Source organism: Dreissena polymorpha, chromosome 1 (genome assembly GCF_020536995.1).
Source record: "Dreissena polymorpha isolate Duluth1 chromosome 1, UMN_Dpol_1.0, whole genome shotgun sequence".
Lineage (NCBI taxonomy): Eukaryota > Metazoa > Mollusca > Bivalvia > Myida > Dreissenidae > Dreissena > Dreissena polymorpha.
The window spans coordinates 9,544,572-9,567,200 of record NC_068355.1 but is presented as its reverse complement, the minus strand read 5'-3'; the positions used below and the strand labels follow the sequence as shown (position 1 = coordinate 9,567,200).

Sequence of the window (22,629 nt, the reverse complement as noted above, 5' to 3'; positions counted from 1 at the left end):
AAAAAAAAATAGGGGGGGGGAGGGGGAGGGGGGGAGGGCACGGGGGATGGTTTGGGTGAAGTCTATTGTGGTATGTCAGGTAAGAGTAGTTTCATCAAAGTATCAATCAAATCTAATCATAAATAAAGAAGTTATGGCAATTTTAGCAAAATTTAATAATTTGACCTTGAGAGTCAAGGTCATTCAAAGGTCAAAGTAAAATTCAAGTTGCCAGGTACAGTAACCTCATGATAGCATGTAAGTATTTGAAGTTTGAAAGCAATAGCCTTGATACTTCGAGTGGATCGAAACACAAAATTTAACCATATATTAAAAGTTACTAAGTCAAAAAAGGGCCATAATTCCATAACAATGACAACCAGAGTTATGCAACTTGTCCTTTTACTGTACCCTTATGATAGTTTGTGAGTGTTCCAAGTATGAAAGCAATATCTATGATACTTTAGGGGTAAAGTGGACCAAAACATAAATCTTAACCAAATTTTAAATTTTCTAAGTATAAAGGGCCCATAATTCCGTCCAAATGCCAGTCAGAGCTACATAACTTTGCCTGCACCATCCCCTTATGATAGTTCATAAATCTTGCAAGTATGAAAGCAATAGCTTTGATACTGTAGGAATAAAGTGGACCTAAACACAAACTTAATCAAATTTTCAATTTTCTAAGTATAAAAAGGGCACATAATTCTGTCAAAATGCCAGTCAGAGTTACATTACTTTGCCTGCACAGTCCCCTTATGATAGTTAGTAAGTGTTGCAAGTATGAAAGCAATAGCTTTGATGCTTAAGGAATAAAATGGACCTAAACACAAAACTTAACCAAAATTGTCAATTTTCTAAGTATAAAAAGGGCACATAATTCTGTCAAAATGCATGCCAGAGTTATCTAACTTTGCCTGCCCAGTCCCCTCATGATAGTTAGTAAGTGTACCAAGTTTGAATGCAATAGCATTGATACTTTCTGAGAAAAGTGGACCTAAACGCAAAACTTAACCGGACGCCGACGCCAACGCCAACGCCGACGCCAAGGTGATGACAATAGCTCATAATTTTTTTTCAAAAAATAGATGAGCTAAAAATAACAGTCTGCATATATTTTTCGGTGTTTACTCAGATGGTCTCTCACAACAAAAAAACTATACAAGTCAAGGTATCATGTTTTATTTCTATCAGTAACAATATGGATACGGTGTGTTTGATTTGAAATGAAATCAATACTTGCACGCTCGTATACCTTGACCTTGTACATTGCCGCATAATTTTCACACTCTTTTGTCGGGAAATATACATGATGACTATATATTGGAAGCATTTGTAAACGTCGTGTAAACATTAAAACATCGGAAGTGTGTTTCGGATTATAAATTATTAATCTCATTTGGGAATTTAACGGAACATTTATACTTATGGTATATTAGTTTTTAATTGAATATTAATTTGTTACAACGCTTTACATGTCGAAAAAATGTTTTGATAATTTTATGCATTAATAGCACAATTTCCAGGAGGAAAACGTTTTTTAACATGAAGGCGTACGACGCAATAAAACGTTTTTTGGTAAGATCGTATTGCATTCAATCTTAATTTAAATACGCTCGTACAATGAAAGCTGTGTCCCTCATTATGCACTGTACATGTACTCTTTACACTTCTGAAAATTGGCGTAGTCATATGGTTGTGCACGGACTCTAGATGAGTCAATATACATGTAAGTCCGTGGGTTGTGTTAATGAAATTCTCAAACATATTTACCGACATAAATGTTTAAGATTATTTTTTCGTAAGTGATGTTGTAATTTGGTTGGATTATTTGATAATTGTGAAAATTAGAAAAGCTTTATGTATACAGTTATCGATACGATTTGTTTTAAATGCATGAATCGACGAATCATCGATGTCACCCATATCCACTGCGATCACCGCGAATCACTGCAAAATTGAGGTGAATCACAATAGATTATCTTGCTCTCGCGCGACGGCCGAGTGACGAATCCCGTGAAATCGCGGTGATTTTCCACTAAAAAAGCAAACTGTCCGCCTTGACTCCGCGAAAAAGGCAACAATCACGAGTCGCGTAGTGTAAAAAAAAAATGTACATACTCAGAGCATCAGATAAGGGTCGTATTTTCGTAATTACGAATTATTTTCAAGTCTGTTACATATTCATTTTTAAATCTTGTCGTACCATTAAGAATTACAAATTCAAGTTACGAATATTATTTTTACATCCGTTCGTATCAATTTTTATTGAGTTCTTTTCGTGTATTAAAGATCTTTTCGGTGCTTATATAGAATGGTTATCGGGTTTGTTTAACAAAGCATTTTTTCCAATAAAAGTGGCGTACAGTCTATCTGTCAAAAAACAATGGCTGCACCCAGACAGCGTCCTAAAAAACAGCAAAGAGTGCAATAACACGCTTTTAACATATTGTACGCAAGGTGAGCCGAAGATGAATGTTTAGAAAGACCTTATAGAATAGATCTTATACGATGTTGTATGTTAAGTTGTCGACACAGTCGCAAAAGCTAAAAAAACGCGACACAACATGTCCAAACTTAAACAACAAAAAAACATTGAACTAGTGGAAGGGACAATTCCTGTGGCCAATCGTTGAAAAGATTGAAGGGGAGACCCGTTTTAATTGTGAAATATGTAAAAATTCATCAAAGGCATGCAATCTAAGCACAGTTTGGGCATATGAAGGTATTTGAAAAATAAAATTGTATCATACTGAATAGACACTGTTGAACTCATATAAATAAAGTTGCTTGTATGTTCATTTTGATTTTTTGCATGAAAATGACCATTATTATTTATTTTTAGGTCATTTAGAAAAGTTAAGAATTATTTCCCAAATCTTAGTTGTAACGTTAAGTATAAAATTTCAGAGTTAAGAATTCTTTTTGAAAATCTGGTAGTAACGTTTAGAATTTCACAAAACCTTATCTGAAGCTCTGATACTTTTGAAATGCTTTTAAAATGATTTAAAAGAACAAGAGATGTGTTTGTCAGAAACACAATGCCCCCTAATGCGCCGCTTTGATTTAAACAAGAGGGCCATGATGGCCCTGAATCACTCACTTGACTAACCAAATACAATCCCAACCCAGTTTTCATCAAGATAATCATTCTGACCAAATTTCATAAAGATTGGATGAAAACTGTGACTTCTATTGTCTACACAAGGTTTTTATAATATTTGACATATTTACCTAGTTTTTGACCCAGGTGACCCAAATACAATCCCAAACCAGATTTCATCAAAACAAACATTCTGACCAAATTTCATGAAGATTGGATGAAAACTGTGATCTCTATTGTCTATACAAGGTTTTTATATTATTTCACCTAGTGACCTAGTTTTTGACCTAGTGACCTAGTTTTTGACCCCAGATGACCCAAATACAATCCCAACCCAGATTTCACCAAGATAAACATTATGACCAAATTTCATTAAGATTGGATGAAAACTGTGACCTCTACTTTCTACACAAACAAATTGTTGACGGACGGACGCACGCACACACACACACAACGGACGCCGGACATCACACGGTCACATAAGGTCACCATGTCACTTTGTGAGCTAAAAAAATTATATCCCTTTAAAAAATATTACTTCCCTTGTAAAAATGATCTGTACCATGATAAATAGAAATTATCTCCCTTGAAAGCTTTCCTTGGATTTGTTTTCTTGACCTTTGACCTTGAAGAATGACCTTGACCTTTCATCACTCAAAATATGCAGCTTCATGAGATACACATGCATGCCAGGTGTTTTTTTCTCCACTTTTTGGGGATAGCCCATGGCTCTGGAATTGGGAATTTTATCTGCATTTTCATTAATTTGGGAAAATAAATTCATTAGCCTTTTTTTCCACATGAAAAGTCCACTGATTAGGTAAATACTAAATTTGATATAACTCTTTATAATCATTCAAATTAAAAGAACAAAATCATATAATACTTTGTTAGATGTAATTGAATTAAAATTGAGATAAAATACGTATTAGACCCTTCTTTCTAAAAAAAAAAAAAAAATGGGGGGGGGGGAATTGGGATTTTTTTGCCACATTTTTGGGAAAAAGTATACTTTTTGGGATTGGGAACATAGCCGAATTTTGGCTATAAAATCTGGCCAAAAAAAAACCTGCATGCCAAATATCAAGTTGCTATCTTCAATATTGAAACAGTTATGGCCAATGTTAAAGTTTTCGTACAGAAAGACAAATGCTATATGCCTCCCTACCTGGAGCATAAAAATCAATCAGTGTACACATTTGGTTACTGTTAACAGTTAGTTGCAGGGTATTCCCACAATTTAAAATACCTGTCATGGGGTCAAAATAACTAAATTATCACATTTTCTCTTTTGGTTTTCTTTGCCAAATTTGGGGCAAAAATTAAGCCCCATTATAACTGTATCACTGAAGGATGACATATAATGACCTAGATGTTACGATTCAATGTAATTGAATCTTGACCAGTACGGAATTGTCATTTAATAAGATGGGCGTACAGTTTGTCAACCAGTTCCGGATAATCAGCAGTTCCGATTAATTAGAATTTTCTTTTTCATAATGCCCCAATAAAAGCAAAATGATAAGTGTCTACGGTATACATTAGGTAAGAGAATAAATTAACAAAGTTTTAGCAAGAAAGCTTTTGTATTATGCTTACAGGGGGGAATAAATGCAGCAAAAAGTTAACCGGAACTAATTGAATAAGTAATGTTTTGACATGTGCATATCATGCATTATTATTTTCAAATACATTTTTTGCTGATTGAAAACAAATGTCATAACAATGTTTTGAAATACTAATTCTGTAAGTTAAATGATTTTTAATGATTTTCCGAAGGGTGAACTTAAATTGGCTATTTTTGACAAAAAAATGCATATGCCGTCTGGCCTAACCTGTTATTATACAAAATAAATTTAACTCTTTATTTTTAAATCTTCTCACATTGACACTAAATCCCCAAAGAAATGATTGTGGTCAAAAGAATTTAAGTTTTTTGCCGGGTTATTCTAAACTGGTTGACTGACTGTAGTTATGTCTTGATTGACAAATTTTTCTTATAAACTGTGTTTTTCTGATCAGTGTTAATTGCGCCTATTTTCTCTATTTTGAAGAATCAATGTGTGTGAAACTAACAGAACAATACCTGTTTAGTGTTTTTCCCAGGCCATTTTAGCGTGGCGAAAAGCCACGCCGCCCTCCCGGATCGCCACTCTGCCGTTTTCAAAAGCAAATTTCGCCACGCACCCTTCTTTTCAAAGGCAAATTTCGCCACGCGCCCTTATCGATAACATCTTTATTGCCTTACGATCTAACTTGGTCCGCAAGATCAGCTTCCTCGATTGTCTGTGACGCTCCGACTGTGCTTGATTTACTCTCGAGTCGTTCAACGTCTAATCGACTATATTAATTGAGCAGATTTAATCTATTACAGTGCTCGATTTATAGGTAGGTCTTACTGACTGCTCCAAAGCTGTGAATTAGTCATGCGCGAATAACCCCGTGTCAGTATCAATCGATAATGCCGGAGGCTATGTTATACCAAGCGCACTTTTCGGTTGGCAATGTGCACTCCTCCACGATAAAATCAATACTTCGGAGACTTTTGATGAAAAACTCGATGTTATTCTCGTGGCAATTGTGCATTGCATACATTATTCAGTTATATAAAAACATATATTTTTACGCATAATTACATTTAAAATCACAAAAAAAATTATTCTTTATCGTTTTCGTCTTTAAGATAATTAGATCTAATTATTGAAATAATTACTGAGAATTATTCTAATTAAACAAAATGCGAATCGCGTTTACGATTTAACGTTGCTATGCGCACCTGTCGCTTACATCATTTGACATTTTATCAACATGGCGGACTATACAGAATTAAATTGTGACGCGGCAAAATGGCAAATAACGTTGTAAACGATCGAATTAACGATGGAGATTATACATTAAGAAGGAATTAATGAAATGTCTGTGATAATCAACAATGCGTGAAAATGTTGTAGATAGCAACAACATTATTTATTCATTTGTAATCTACTTGGTGGATGTATGTCAAACGAGTGTTTGCATATTGGTTTAGCGATCAATTTACTGGCAATGTTATTTTAAACATCTGTCAAGATTATTGTTAGAAAATGGGATAAGACAAACATGGTTTCATTTATATGTTAGTGGATCTGTGTATAATCAGATTCATATGCATATATTGCTTTATAATGTTTGTCGTGCTGTACAGTTTATTGAAACAGCATGGAACTGAAATGTTAATTGCAAGGTAAATATATTAATATAAATCATTGTGAGTTAAATACATCTATTACCATTAAATGTGCTTGTTTATATGTTATTTTTTCCACAACTGCTTCTGATGCGATTACATGTTTCCCCGTAATTCAGGTATTCAGGAAACGTTTTTGCCCTTTTTTGCCTAAACTGCGCGCTAAAATGCCCTTTTAGAAAGTAATGCGCCAAGCCCCTTTGCCCTGGAAAAAACACTACTGTTAATAATTTGAAAACATTGCTGTGTCAGTGTGTGACAAAGTTGAAAACACCAAGTTATCTGTCAAACAATACATTTATTTATAACTTTAAATAAGCTGTGTTGCATTACACCTCTTCAGCGTGTAAGAATTGTTGTTCTTCATAAAAAAAACAATTCTTTGTGTTAACCTTTACAACAATTTAAGAACTTCCTGGACATTTTAAAATTTGACATTTCGAGTCATCCACTGCTGAATGGCAACAAACCATTCGTTTAAACTGTAAACGCCTTAGTACACACATGATTCGTGAATTCCAAAAAACAAGAAGAGGAATCGGGTTGATTAGCATGCCCGCAAGGTAGGCTAAATTAGCTACATTTATCATAAACGCGAATAGTGCACAATTTAAAAACATAGATGTCACCCCACCTACCTTTAAAGAAACAGCTTCTCGCAATTTAATTACAGAATAAATTAACACATTGATAGCTCGATAAACGAGAATAAATGACTGTATACTGATTTTATTCTTCAGAAAAGGGAAATATACGTATATAGCTGGTCATTTTCAAATTGTTACACGCTGTTAAAAACATTCAACCGTCTTATGGCGGTTCGTGACCTCGCCTATTGTTCCGCAAATATGGCCGACAAAATAGTTCAATATTGTATTGCGTATTCAATAAACGTGCTACTGTTTTCGAAACAGTCCAGCTTAATAAGACAGTAGTAAACTTTTTTTTAATGATTTCTGTGATACGATATATTAACAGATAGAGCAAAAAGAGGATCGTTATAACTTAACAAGTGAAAATAGTTCCCTGGGCATTGAACCTTAAGTGCGGAGCACATTCATAACACACATGCAAATGAAACGGCTGCTGGTAAAAATGGCTCAAAAGCGGCGCATCTTTTCAGAAATATCCACAAAATATTTAAGCCGGCTAGAATTTAGAATGAAATGTATTTAAAACTTCAATTATAACTAAACATAAATTATATAAATTTGTGGCCATTTTATCAATTTTGTGACCCTTCTAAAAGGGGGGAAAACATTTTAACAGAACGTGTTTTTTGATCGAGCAATTTTGATATGTGTATGAAGGTATTAAGCACTTTAGGTCTGTTTAAATATTGTTTGGTCTTTTTATCTATGGTCGTTTCTTTTTGGTGTCGTTACATGGTATTCAAGGATTTTCGGAAAGGAAAAATCGTTCACTGCTTCACAACGAGATCGTAGGATCTGGCCATCTGTAAAGTAGCTCCTGGAAGTGTTCGATCAACATGTTTTTCTGCCGTCCTTCATCTGCTATCACTCCTCCGTTCTTATCCCGTTCTGGCCTTTCTGGCTTTAGATAGTTTTCTGGTTTCATCTTAGTGATGAAGTACAGAGCATTGGTTCTTTTCGAATGTGCTGCTTCCTCTTCTTCCGTTGCAAGCGTCTTGAGCAATATATGTCGTTCCTCTTGTCCGGTTTTGCACTTTGCTTGACGTTCGAATTTGCTTAAGTGCACTTATTTATTTGTATTTGTTTTTTTGTGTATTTATTCTGCTGTTGCTGATACTTGCTCTATTATCTCGTATTCTTCAACCTATAGCTTCTGTATCGTCTCTGCTGATGTGCCCTTCTTAATTTAATTGTTGGCGTACATCTTAATTGGGCCCAATACTTATTGGAATGTTGAGGTTGCTTCTTATTTCACTTTTTTCTACTTCTTCAAGCTTCCCTTGACATGGAGCTTATAGGAAAGTGTGACACACAACTCTTTTTGCGTTCACGTCTCTTTCGGCGTACCCAGGTTGTTGTGTTGTAACGATCGTGTTGGCTGGACCCCATGTGCAACTCGTATGTGAAAAGATTATTGTAACAATAATTTCAAAAGCATAGTTTAACTAAAATAATTTAAGCATGATCGATTACTCTTCAGACATAGTATACGGAGAGACATTAGTTTCAGCATCGGCAAGTCTTTAATTTCAGGCAAGCATTCCAAAGATTAATTATTCCTTAATTGGCAACACACTTGTCCGGAGAAATTTGTATGTTACAAACCAGGCCACCAGAATGATTTTGAAACATAACAAAAGGTCTATATGAATTTTCTTTTGTTTGTTAATTTAAATGAAGACATAACTATCAAAACTACGGAATAAAAAGAAGGTTCACACGAATTAGAAATACTTCACAGCGCTTGGTATTGAAAAAGTCCACGATAATGAACAGTAGTGAATACTGAATGCGTCGATCTTGCACCTGATTTTGTTAAATGACAATTGTCTATAAAAAAAACTGCACCATAATAATATCAAGAATGATATCCAGGCTATCAGAAGGGGGTTAGAGACATAACAAAATGCAGCCATCTAGATGTGCACATGTAGGTGGGGAATTCTGTAATCCTGCCATTTGTTTCTGTACGTTACAATCTTGCGTTTCGCAAAGTGCGCCAGCTCTGGATTAAGCACAGCATTCGTTGCAAATTATACAATGTCCATCTTTACAGCAGTGTGATGTCTTTTTAAAAATCATCGACTGATACTAAAGCCACCAATTACAAATTTGAAATAAAACTTAGAGTTTACAATCTGGCAATGCGCTCAATGGTCTCTGAATAAATATGCGTTATGTATGCAGCGATCGGATGAAACACAGCATCTTATCTTAACTGTTTTTCTATTCGTAAGGTTTGTACAAGTGAGACCCTTAGTGCCTTTAATCATCAAATAACGATAGAGACTAGATTCAAAGGATATCTCCACACGAATGATATAAATACAATGTGTAGTTCAATTGAAGAGCCTAGCGACGCGGATGCAAGCCCCGCTCGCGGTTGTTGGAATTCGCCATACCGCCAAGGTACGTTAGGTTTGCTGCGGGTGCCCCCCCCCCCCCCCCCATACAACCCAATAGCATGTTAGTATTGAATATCTTAAGTAAAAACCAAGTTCTTCGAAATTGCATGTATCATTCAAAATACGTGCCAACTTTCCTGAGTCGGGTAGTGTAAGAGTGTTGGTTCACACTACCGATCCTCGCATTGTTACGCCCATGGCGCGCGTTTGGACTTCATTTAAATTAAAGCTATGCACTTTAAAGAATTTGAAGTCTTTGCATAGGGACTTCATGAAGACGCCGATAGAATATTACATTTGATAACTAATAATGACTTTGGCTAACAATTTGATTAGTTAATTACTGAGTAATGATATATATTATTGATAGTGCGACTATGCAATGCGCTCATAATACAATGTAATGAGTTTACTCTTTAGCAATTAATTTTTTAGTATTAACAGGACAGACGGTAAAAAAATCATATAGCTATATTTTAGAAGGCACATCGCAAGGAATGTGCACACTGTTTCATCGCGTATGAGACGGGCATTATGTTCGTGCATTCACAAACACTTTCACCGCCAAACATTTGACTGGTCGCATTGGATCAATACAGTGTATCAGATATTGTATATAATTACTACCTACCCGTCTAAAAGTGGGCGAGGACGACTGGAATTAATTAAAATTTGTCGCATTTTTCAGTTGCATTCCATTTGAATAAACGATGTCTTCACAAGTACAGAATTTGCAGAAACAATTGTTGCAGTTAAGACAAGAGGCAAATTTGCAGAGAATACCCGTGTCAGAAGCTATATCAGAGTATGTTGAATAAAACTATTCCAATCTTTGATTCCATATTTACATGTTTTTCCCCATCAATGATGGCATCAATGCCTTGCTTATTATGATGTAAATTCATTAACGTTCGCAGAAGGCATTTTTCTTGCAAGTTACGGAAACCATCTGTGCATGATTTGTAGTTTTATAAATTCTCATTCTACTTAATATCAGTAATACATTGGAATTCACTACCTCAACCCATGCGAAAGACGTCGGAATCGGACAAATCAAATAAAATTTGCTGAAATCTGATATTTCCGAAACTGTCAGACCTGGTGTCTGACAAAAAAATGGATATGTTGTATGCTTAGTGACCGGTTGGTCACGGGTTCGATTCCTACTGTCAGAGTGTTCTTCAGATCTCCCTCAAAGAAACCAAGTACTGGTTCTAGGCCCAGGAAACAGATTGAGAGCGTCTCCTCGGGATTTTGATGGAATTGAGCTAAAATAAACTAAACTAACCTGGGTTCCTGACCATGAGGGGGCTATAAGCGACTGAGCTAGTCTGCAGCACTAACTAGATTTTATGAATTATGTATCTATGTTTGCATGGGCCTATACGGCCCAAGTGAAATGGGGTATATTTGGCCCCAGTGAAATGGGGCTTATTTGGCCCCAATATTGGTTTTGAAATGAGAGTAGATCGGTAAAAACATCTTGATAGTTTTTTTTGTACAACTCAAACAAATTTATTTATGGAAGAGAACGGCTTAAATTGTAAGTGGAGTACCCCGAGGAAGTGAGCTTGTCTGATGTAAGTGGAGTACCCCAAGGAAGTGTGCTTGTCTGATGTGAGTTGATTACCTTAAGAAAGTGTGCTTGCTTGATGTTGTCTCTGGCATCCTGAAAATCTTTGCAGATGATACTCAATTATATTTACAAGTGAAGAACATTGAAGATTGTGAAAAGCTGCAGGTTGACCTTGATAAACTCTCTGACTGCAGTGAAAAGTGAAAAATATTTTCCCTTAATGCAGTTACATGTAGATGATAGGTCATGCCAATAAAGAGTTATTAATGAATGTGCAGATACTCATTGAGGGAAAAGGATGGAAAGGACTTAATATGTGAAAGAAACTGTGAACAGGTCCCTTTAATGTGAGGTCTATGACTTTAAATCAAAACTATTTACATTTTTAGCTCATCTATTTTTTGAAAAAAAATTATGAGCTTTTGTCATCACCTTGGCGTCGGCGTTGGCGTCGGCGTCCGGTTAAGTTTTGCGTTTAGGTCCACTTTTCTCAGAAAGTATCAATGCTATTGCATTCAAACTTGGTACACTTACTTACTATCATGAGGGGACTGGGCAGGCAAAGTTATATAACTCTGGCGTGCATTTTGACAGAATTATGTGCCCTTTTTATACTTAAAAAATTGAAAATTTTGGTTAAGTTTTGCGTTTAGTTCCACTTTTCTCAGTAAGTATCAATGCTATTGCATTCAAACTTGGTACACTTACTTACTATCATGAGGGGACTGGGCAGGCAAAGTTAGATAACTCTGGCATGCATTTTGACAGAATTATGTGCCCTTTTTATACTTAAAAAATTGACAATTTTGGTTAAGTTTTGTGTATTGGTCCATTTTATTAGCTCATCTATTTTTTGAAAAAAAATTATGAGCTATTGTCATCACCTTGGCGTCGGCGTCGGCGTCGGCGTTGGCGTCGGCGTCCGGTTAAGTTTTGCGTTTAGGTCCACTTTTCTCAGAAAGTATCAATGCTATTGCATTCAAACTTGGTACACTTACTTACTATCATGAGGGGACTAGGCAGGCAAAGTTAGATAACTCTGGCGTGCATTTTGACAGAATTATGTGCCCTTTTTATACTTAAAAAATGGAAAATTTTGGTTAAGTTTTGCGTTTAGTTCCACTTTTCTCAGTAAGTATCAATGCTATTGCATTCAAACTTGGTACACTTACTTACTATCATGAGGGGACTGGGCAGGCAAAGTTAGATAACTCTGGCATGCATTTTGACAGAATTATGTGCCCTTTTTATACTTAGAAAATTGACAATTTTGGTTAAGTTTTGTGTTTAGGTCCATTTTATTCCTTAAGCATCAAAGCTATTGCTTTCATACTTGCAACACTTACTAACTATCATAAGGGGACTGTGCAGGCAAAGTAATGTAACTCTGACTGGCATTTTGACAGAATTATGTGCCCTTTTTATACTTAGAAAATCGAAAATATGATTAAGTTTTGTGTTTAGGTCCACTTTATTCCTACAGTATCAAAGCTATTGCTTTCATACTTGCAAGATTTATGAACTATCATAAGGGGACGGTGCAGGCAAAGTTATGTAACTCTGACTGGCATTTGGACGGAATTATGGGCCCTTTATACTTAGAAAATTGAAAATTTGGTTAAGATTTATGTTTTGGTCACTTTACCCCTAAAGTATCATAGATACTGCTTTCATACTTGGAACACTCACAAACTATCATAAGGGTACAGTAAAAGGACAAGTTGCATAACTCTGGTTGTCATTGTTACGGAATTATGGCCCTTTTTTGACTTAGTAACTTTTAATATATGGTTAAATTTTGTGTTTCGATCCACTCGAAGTATCAAGGCTATTGCTTTCAAACTTCAAATACTTACATGCTATCATGAGGTTACTGTACCTGGCAACTTGAATTTTACTTTGACCTTTGAATGACCTTGACTCTCAAGGTCAAATTATTAAATTTTGCTAAAATTGCCATAAATTCTTTATTTATGATTAGATTTGATTGATACTTTGATGAAACTACTCTTACCTGACATACCACTATAGACTTCACCCAAACCATCCCCCGTGCCCTCCCCCCCCCCCCTCCCCCCCTCCCCCCCCCAATTTTTTTAATTTTTTTTTTTTTTTTTTTTTAAGATCATCTCACAAATGACCACCACACCCTCACACTATACCCCCACCCCACCACCCCCCACCCACCCCACCCCCCCAATTTTTTTTTTTGATTTTTTTTTTTTTTTTTTTTTAAGATCATCTCACAATTATCACCACACCCATCACACTATACCCCCCCCCCCCCCCCCGAGTTTTTTTTTTTTTTTTTTTTTTTTTTTTTCGCTTTTTTGGAAGATAATGTAATAAATGTCCACAACCCCACACTATACACCCCTCTTCACTCCACTCCTCCCTCCTTTGTGATTGAAAATGAGAGTCCCTTCACCTTTAAAAAGAAAATAGATGAGCGGTCTGCACCCGCAAGGCGGTGCTCTTGTTCCTTAAGCATCAAAGCTATTGCTTTCATACTTGCAACACTTACTAACTATCATAAGGGGACTGTGCAGGCAAAGTAATGTAACTCTGACTGGCATTTTGACAGAATTATGTGCCCTTTTTATACTTAGAAAATTGAAAATTTGATTAAGTTTTGTGTTTAGGGTCCACTTTATTCCTACAGTATCAAAGCTATTGCTTTCATACTTGCAAGATTTATGAACTATCATAAGGGGACCGTGCAGGCAAAGTTATGTAACTCTGACTGGCATTTGGACGGAATTATGGGCCCTTTATACTTAGAAAATTGAAAATTTGGTTAACATTTATGTTTTGGTCCACTTTACCCCTAAAGTATCATAGATATTGCTTTCATACTTGGAACACTCACAAACTATCATAAGGGTACAGTAAAAGGACAAGTTGCATAACTCTGGTTGTCATTGTTACGGAATTATGGCCCTTTTTTGACTTAGTAACTTTTAATATATGGTTAAATTTTGTGTTTCGATCAACTTTACTTCTTAAGTATCAAGGCTATTGCTTTCAAACTTCAAATACTTACATGCTATCATGAGGTTACTGTACCTGGCAACTTGAATTTTACTTTGACCTTTGAATGACCTTGACTCTCAAGGTCAAATTATTAAATTTTGCTAAAATTGCCATAACTTCTTTATTTATGATTAGATTTGATTGATACTTTGATGAAACTACTCTTACCTGACATACCACAATAGACTCCACCCAAACCATCCCCCGTGCCCTCCCCCCCTCCCCCCCCCCTCCCCCCCCCTATTTTTTTTTTATTTTTTTTTTTTTTTAAGATCATTTCACAAATGACCACCACACCCTCACACTATACCCCCCACCGCCCCCACCCCCCAACCCCACCCCCCCAATTTTTTTTTGTTTTTGTTTTTTTTTAAGATCATCTAACCAATTACCACCACACCCTCACACTATAACACCCCCCCCCCCCCCCCCCCCCTCCCCTTTTTTTTTTTAAAACTTTTATGTGTGGAAATACCGTCCAACCATCGCACCCAACCCCCCCCCCCATCGCCCCCCCAAACCCCCCCCCCACCCCCCCACCCCCCCCCCCACCCCCCCCCCCCCCCCCCCCCCCCCCCCCCCCCCCCCCCCCCCCCCCCCCCCCCCCCCCCCCCCCCCCCCCCGGATTTTTTTTTTTTTTTTTTTTTTTTTTCGCTCTTTTGGAAGATAATGTAATAAATGTCCACAACCCCACACTATACACCCCTCTTCACTCCACTCCTCCCTCCTTTGTGATTGAAAATGAGAGTCCCTTCACCTTTAAAAAGAAAATAGATGAGCGGTCTGCACCCGCAAGGCGGTGCTCTTGTTATATTCTACCTTTGTATGTCCCCCAGTCTATGTTTTAATAGCCTGTCTTTTTGTTGGTTTGTTTGCGTCAAACTTTAACATCGGCCATAACTTTTGCAATATTGAAGATAGCAACTTGATATTTGGCATGCATGTGTAACTCATGGAGCTGCACATTTTGAGTGGTGAAAGATCAAGGTCATCCTTCAAGGTCAAAGGTCAAATATATGGGGGGTGGGAGACATAGTGTTTCACAAACACATATCTTTATTTATAAATTTAATCAATAGCCTTATTGGGAGCTGAGTGTTATTGGAATTGCATTCTGTTATATAAATGTAACGCATTGATTGCAGGATATTGCGATATACCACCCAACACGCCCATGATGATGCCTTGGTTATTGGAGTAGCGCAGTCAGAAAACCCATTCAAAGATGCAAAGGGATGTCTGATTCTATGATTGCACTTGTCAGGTACATGGATTTTAGATTATTTTGAACTTGACATATTATAAAGAATGCATCATTTGTTGTGAATTTGTTTGGCCACGTGTTTGTGTATATCTTATTCTTTAAATAATTTATTGAACCATGTAATCAGGCTGATGCTTTCATGATTATTATTTAAAATAATTGCTGAGTTCTGTTTTCTTTCAGTGTGGAACTACACCCCATCTTGAGTTAGAGCGTTAATACCATAGAAGATCTAAAGTTGTCAATGACATGCCTTGCAGTTTCTTCATGTTCATTCTATTTTATGTTTCTGTACATGATAAGTAGCTATTATTAAATGTGTTTTACACTGTTCTCATTACTAACCCTGTATCTTTTACCAGTTGTTTGTGGATGTAAACTAGTCGGGCTAGTTTGTTCATAGATTGGAAGTCGTAGACAAAATTGAAATCTTAATCAGGGACCATATTCCTGACAAATCTGAAGAAAAATCTAATCCTTAACTTTTTAGGGAGGAAATAATCTTTCACCAGGCTTTTGGGGCATCAGCCAGATAACTGGTGTTAACAAAGCAGTATTACATGGCTAAAATGGAAATGCAATATTTCAAGTTAATGTTTACATCTGATTTTTCTGATTGCACCTGCATGAAAAGCCGAAAAAAATCAGTTTGGAGATATGTATTATTTGTATAATTTGTTTGGTGAACTCAATAATCTGCTATTAATGGATACATAGTACACATGTGTCGATGTTTTGAATTTTATTTTAAATTCTTGCTGATTGTTGTATCCTGAATCTCAATTTTAGCATAGTATTTTATTATTTTAGTTATTTTGCATTGGTGAACATAGTTTTTGGTTAAACACAATATCACCACAATCTTAAATTATCCATGGCATGGCATTTCATGCTTTGGGGTGAATGAATGGAGAATAGTAGCGATTGTTTTGTTTTTTAACAATATAATAATGTGTAAAATTTGACCTGTTAAGCAAAAGACAAAAAGATATTCTATCAAATTATATTTTTAGGCAGTTGCAATGCAGAAACTATGGTATTTTTTTTCCAAAAGCTGCATTGAAGGTCATTTTGGGAATCATGTGACATCATATTTATCACGACATCAAAGAATATATACATGTAATGTAATATTGTTAAAGAGAATTAAATTCATACTATGGTAAGTCATTTTTCAAAAGCATGAAATAAAAGGATTGTTTTGTCGATTTCAGTTCACGATGATATAATTTCTTTTGTGGTTACATAAAACAAATATTTTGATTTGAGGCTACGCCATTGTTAACACTATGATTTGTGTTACTGATTATGAAATGATAATAGCATCTTTCACTGAGAACAACAAATATCCACTATATCATGTGTATCATATATGTGATGATTCTTGACACTCATGTGTGACGAAGTAAAATTGTGTGATCACTTAACTCTAGCAAGTGACTACCTTGGACAAAAGGAATGGAAAAATCATTGTTTATGGATGCATTCAAGGTTTTTGTACCTTTAAAAATATAAGCATTTGTTGGAGGAACTGGGATGTTTTCTTGATTTCTTTGTAAAAAGCAGTCATAATTTCTGTAAAATTGTTGTTTTTATTGCTTTGAGATGTAAACATTTTGTACTCAAAACCATTGTGCAATATTAATTTTGATGCAATACACTAACGTTTTATATGTTTAGAAACACATTTTTGAGAAATAATATCACATGAAACAATTATTTTGTCCTTTTTGTGTACAATTTGTGGTCACATATGGTATATTATATAATTATCATAGTTATCATTATCATAATGATGATTTTAATTAAAAAAATTGTTATGAAGTCAGTTCTCAATCGTCCTTGGAAATTTTTCATGATATTTAATGTTAATATTTGTAGATTCATTATTGTTGTAAAAACTGACTGAAGCACACCGTTTTAAACTCGACTATTATGTATGAAATATATATAGTGGAGCTATCCTACTCACCCCGGCGTTGGCGTCTTCGTCTGCGTTAGCATGCAAATGTTAAAGTTTTCGTACTACCCCAAATATTTTCTTTGTCCCTTGGCAAATTGCTTTCATATTTTGCATACTTGTTTACCAACAAGACCCCAACCTATAAACAAGAGCAGACAACTCTATCAAGCATTTTGTCATAATTATGGCCCCTTTTCCATTTAGAATATGCAGCAAATGTTAAAGTTTTTGTACTACCCCATTTATTTATATTGTCCCTTGACATATTGCTTTTATATTTTGCATACATGTTTACCAACATCACCCCAACCTATAAACAAGAGCAGACAACTCTATCAAGCATTTTGTCATAATTATTGCCCCTTTTATACTTAGAATATGCATATTATTGATAAATCTATGTTAAAGTTTGCATAGTACCCCAAATATTTCCTATATCCTTTGACATATTGCTTTTATATGTTGCATACTTGTTTACCAACATAACCCCAACCTATAAACAAGAGCAGACCACTGTATCAAGCATTTTGACATAATTATGGCCCCTTTTACACTTAGATAATTGAACATTTTGCTTAAATTGCCATAACTTCTTTATTTATGATCACATTTTATTATTACTTTGACAAAACAACACTTACCTGAATACCACAATGGATTCCACCCAAACAATACCCCACGCCCCTACCCAGAATCCCTTCACCCCCCCCCAATGTTATTTTAATTTTTAATTTTAAACATCATCTAATAAATTACCACACCCCACATTATACCCCCCCTACCCCCCAAAATTTATTTTTATTTTTTTAAACATCATCTAATAAATTACCACACCCCACATTATACCCCCCCCCCCCCCCAATTTTTTTTTCCTTTTTGTATTTTTGAAAGATCGGCTAATAAATTATTGAATATGAACAATTTCCCCATGATGGCTTACGTTATACTGTCAAGCACTTGAATAGTCGAGCGCGCTGTTCTCTGACAGCTCTTGTTGATAATATTCTTAACTCGATTTCCATGGAATAAGAACCCTTTGATTTGTAATATGTATTATTTAATCAACTCTGGTTCCCAATATTTGTACTCACACACATTGGACCAGTGTTGATTTCCATTTTATCATTATAAATGTACACACTGCTCCAAAGCAACAGTATTCAAACGTATACCAAATATTACATTTAAACCAAATATATATCAAGCAATTATGCATGCTTTAATACGTACTGGTTGTAGGCTGGTTAAGTACTTTTTACTGAACTGTTGACTTCTTGCTGGTTTGAAAGTGTTTCATTATCACAATAACTAAGAAAACAGATAATCTGTTGGTTCATAGTGAACATAATGCAAGAAAATATTGATAGCAACTCTTAAGAATAGTGCTTCCAAACAAATACATATATTGGCAATACCCGGGCATATTATATTATCAAGAAATATCAGTATGATGGTAACTTATTAGTGAACTTATGAGGACATTTTTATGTTACTTATCGTAAAATAAACAAAATCAATATGCTTTTGTTACAACAGTATTATATATTCACAAACTAAATGACTTTCTGATTATTTTTTAAGCAGAGGAATTTATAATCAGATAAACATTGTAGCTATACTTTTTATTGTTGAATATAAATCAGTTTACCTATGCATAATTTTATACCAAGAGACAGTTTCACAAATTATTTTCATGAGAAATAACTTTCAAAAATGTGCTTTTTTCCAGTTTTTCACGACTGTTTTAATTGGTTGATATGTAAGTTTAAATGACGCATTGTCCTAGACAGATAAATGGAAGTGTTTTCAATAGAAAAAAATAGCTTCCTTAGACCCCAATATTGGCAAGTGTCTCCTTAAGATTAATTTCATAATTGTCTGTAAATTCTTGGAATTTATTCTCATGTTTCTGTTATTATATCAACTAGCTTGTATTGAAATCTCTACAGTAATATTCTTCTGTCAAAATTTCTAGTTTATTTTACACATGTATTTTGTATTATTTTATTTTTAGGTTCAAAGCTTTCATTAAAATGTTGTGTACTTTTGTGAGGTCTTTGTGTTTTGTCATACCATGCTCTCCACTTATTTTGCTATTCAATTCTTGTCAGTCTGATTTTTTTATTTATTAAACGTGATAATTCAATGTGTGTTGGTGTAAAATAGTCATAAAATAATTTATCAAAAGCCCAATAAAAATATCATTTTTTGTCTTTTAGTGTGGGCATAAATATAAAACTTTGTTTTTGCTATCCTGTGATTAATCAATTAAGGCGTATAACTGGTAATTAACTGTGCCAAACAGTGGAAATTCTCCATAACTTTCTGTTTTCAGTTAGTTCATTATTTGGACTTCATGATATTATCATTCCTGTGAAATACAAAATGAACTCCACTTAGGCCATTTTAAATTGCAAATAAACGTTGGAAAAAGTATTTAATTAAAAGAAAAATTGGTTAGTGTTGGTAAATAATCAATGTTTTGTCCACTCCTGATCATAATATAGAATATATTAATTAGTGGTGCTTTGGAATACAATTATTTATTTTCCCAAACCAATAAATATCCTCTATCTATTTACATATTGTCTGGAAGGAGAGAGCATAGAATAACACACTTTTTGAATACTCATTACTGACAAAACTGGTGTCCTTGAATTACATGTATATTATTTTAAGTCTTAAATCTGACACGAAATACTAACTTAATTAAACATTTGTTTGTTTGGATACTTCCCCTTGTCAACCAGAATTGAAGTTGTATCACGCTAGTCAGCACAATATTCCTATGTTAGCGGATTTATCAGTTCCAAGTACACATACTTCTGCCAGTAACTGACGAACCGTACTTGAATCACTGGTAGGGAGATGTTGGCAGCAGAAATATCTCCAAGGCTTAATAAAACACTTGATTCATATTACTTAAATTGTTAAACTTTGATGTAAACTATGAGAACATAACTTGGATCAAATTTAACTAGAGCTTTGTCACAGACATGACATATACCCCCACATGCTGCATTGACACAGAATATTTTGCATGCTGTCTTCACAAAACAAGAGAAGCTAATTTATGTTGATTTTTAGCTCGGCTGTTTTCGGAGAAAACCCGAGGTATTGTCATAGCCAGCTCGTTGTCCGCCGTCCTCGTGCTAAAACCTTGACATTTGTCTCTAAAATCAAAGTGCTTCCACATACAACCTTGAAACTTCATATGTAGATGCACCTTGATGAGTTCTACACAACACCCATTTTTGGGTCACTAGGTCAAAGGTCACTGTGACCTCTTTAAAAAATTCTGACAATCTTTCATTTATTCAAAATTGCAACTGCAGCCGAGCGTTGGCATGCATTATGCGGTGCTCTTGTAAAGAATTATTATGCCATTATCATTTATGGCCATTTTGACCTTTGAACTCTTGAAATCTTTCGCATGACACAACATCCAATGACTGTGAACAAAATGAATGAACAGTCATTTTAAAATAGTCATTTAAAAATCTCACAATGAACGACATAGTTATGGCTGGACAAGCTCATTTATGGCCATTTATGACTTTAACTGAAAGTGTGACCTTGACCTTGGAGATATCAACGTAATTCTTTCGCATGACACACCGTCCTATGATTGTAAACAAATGTACAGAGTTATTTTAAAATCTCACAATGAATGACATACATGTAGTTATGGCCCGGACAAGAGCTTATATGGCCATTTTTGACCTTTGAACTCAAAGTGTGACCTTGACCTTGGAGATATCAACGTAATTCTTTCGCATGACACACCGTCCAATTTTTGTGACCAAATGTAACGAGTAATTTTAAAATCTCACAATGAATGACATAGTTATGGCCCAGACAAGATCATTTATGGCCATTTTTGACCTTTGAACTCAAAGTGTGACCTTGAAGATATCAACGTAATTATTTCGCATGACACACCATCCAATAATTGTGAACAAATGTAACAAGTAATTTTTTAAATCTCAATGAATGGCATAGTTATGGCCCAGACAAGATCATTTATGGCCATTTTTGAACTCAAAGTGTGACCTTACCCTTGGAGATATCGAAGTAATTTGACACACTGTCCAATGATGGTGAACAAATGAGCCAAATGACTTTAAATTTAACTATAAATGACAAAGTTATGGTCCGGACAAACTTTTCGTTTTAAACACACTAAATGAACCCGTGACCTTGTTTTTGACCCGGCATGACCCATATTCAAACTTGACCTAGACATCATCCAGATACAACTTCTGACCAAGTTTGGTGAAGATCTGATGAAATTTTCGGGACAGTCAGACCGACAGACAGACCGAACAAAGGACCGATCGACAAACGGGTATTATAACAAGTACCAACTTTGAAGTCTGCGTGGTGTTTACTGTTCCTGCTGCAAAGCATTCAAATGTTTAACTTGAGGACTGGATATAATGATAAACGAAGAAAAAAAATCAGAGTCTTATATGTATTTTTTCCAAACAAGAAAAAACATTGCCTATAATTGAGGACAAACATTCACAGATATACAGACAATATAAAAATCTTATGGAACTCAACTCGCCATACAATTTTGATAAGGAAAGTTGGATTTTTTGTACTGTTTGCTTTACCTTAAATCATTAGTTTGCAATATATTATCGGTAGCTTCAATATTTTCAAATGCTGAACCTGCATGCATTTAAGTCTGATTCAATTATGATGTTTCTATGATACTACTCCTGAGTTTCATACTTAGATGGCCCTCTCACTATATGATACTTCTCTTGATTTTCATACTTAGATGGCCCTCTCACCAAGTTCTCGTAAAAAAAACGATGATGCAAGTATACAGAAATAATAACCAGATTGAACTATATTTTACATAATAATACCCTTATTAGATATTTGTCACAGACACTGATGCACTCCCCCCCCCCCCCCTCCCCCTGACAAGTGGTCCAACACAGACAAATCCACTATCTATATCTTTTCCAGCGTTGACAAAAATACAAAGTGCTTTAATTCTCTATAAACACGCTGTCAAAATTCCTTTCTAAACGATCATCCCCACAGTAAGGACATTCAGCTATAAAAGTTGGATTAAAGAACAGTTTAAGGGGCCTTTTCACACTTTTAAGGCATGTATTGAAGTTTGTCATTAAATGCTTTATATTGATAAATGTAAGTATTGGATCTAAAAAGCCCCAGTAAAAAGCAATTAAACAAAGAATAAAAAGTAGCTCTCAACTGGGCTCGAACCACTAACCCCTGGAGTAAGTCTGTAGCTTAGACCATTCGGCCATCCGTGCTCATACAATGAGCGATGTATTTTATACTTTATATAAGCAATCCTGGTAGTTTCCCAAAATATAACGACAACAGAACTCTCCAAATTATTCAATCGTTTCGCGTTACAACGCTTTTAATGTTCAGGTTTTT

General features: G+C 35.2%; 2 protein-coding genes across 2 annotated transcripts in view; one reads left to right on the top strand and one right to left on the bottom strand.

Moving 5' to 3' along the window:
- Positions 1-7,162, bottom strand: part of LOC127870774 (ADP-ribosylation factor 6) — a 44,884-nt gene extending 37,722 nt beyond the window's left edge. Inside the window, exon 1 of the mRNA XM_052413251.1 lies at positions 6,947-7,162. The gene's annotated coding sequence lies outside the window, so the exon portion shown is untranslated. The remainder of the gene's footprint in view (positions 1-6,946) is intronic.
- Positions 7,163-9,931: 2,769 nt separating this feature from the next.
- Positions 9,932-19,249, top strand: LOC127870800 (guanine nucleotide-binding protein G(I)/G(S)/G(O) subunit gamma-7-like). Its single transcript, XM_052413295.1, has 3 exons — positions 9,932-10,171; positions 15,121-15,239; positions 15,423-19,249. The coding sequence occupies exons 1-2, from the start codon at positions 10,077-10,079 to the stop codon at positions 15,224-15,226; spliced, it is 201 nt and encodes a 66-aa protein (XP_052269255.1). The 5' UTR covers positions 9,932-10,076; the 3' UTR covers positions 15,227-15,239; positions 15,423-19,249.
- The last annotated feature ends 3,380 nt before the right edge of the window (positions 19,250-22,629 follow it).

Coding starts and splice junctions, on each gene's coding strand:
- LOC127870800 (XM_052413295.1), top strand. CDS start 10,077: ATGTCTTCACAAGTACAGAATTTGCAGAAACAATTGTTGCAGTTAAGA. Junction 10,172..15,120: donor GTGTCAGAAGCTATATCAGA/GTATGTTGAATA, acceptor CATTGATTGCAG/GATATTGCGATATACCACCC.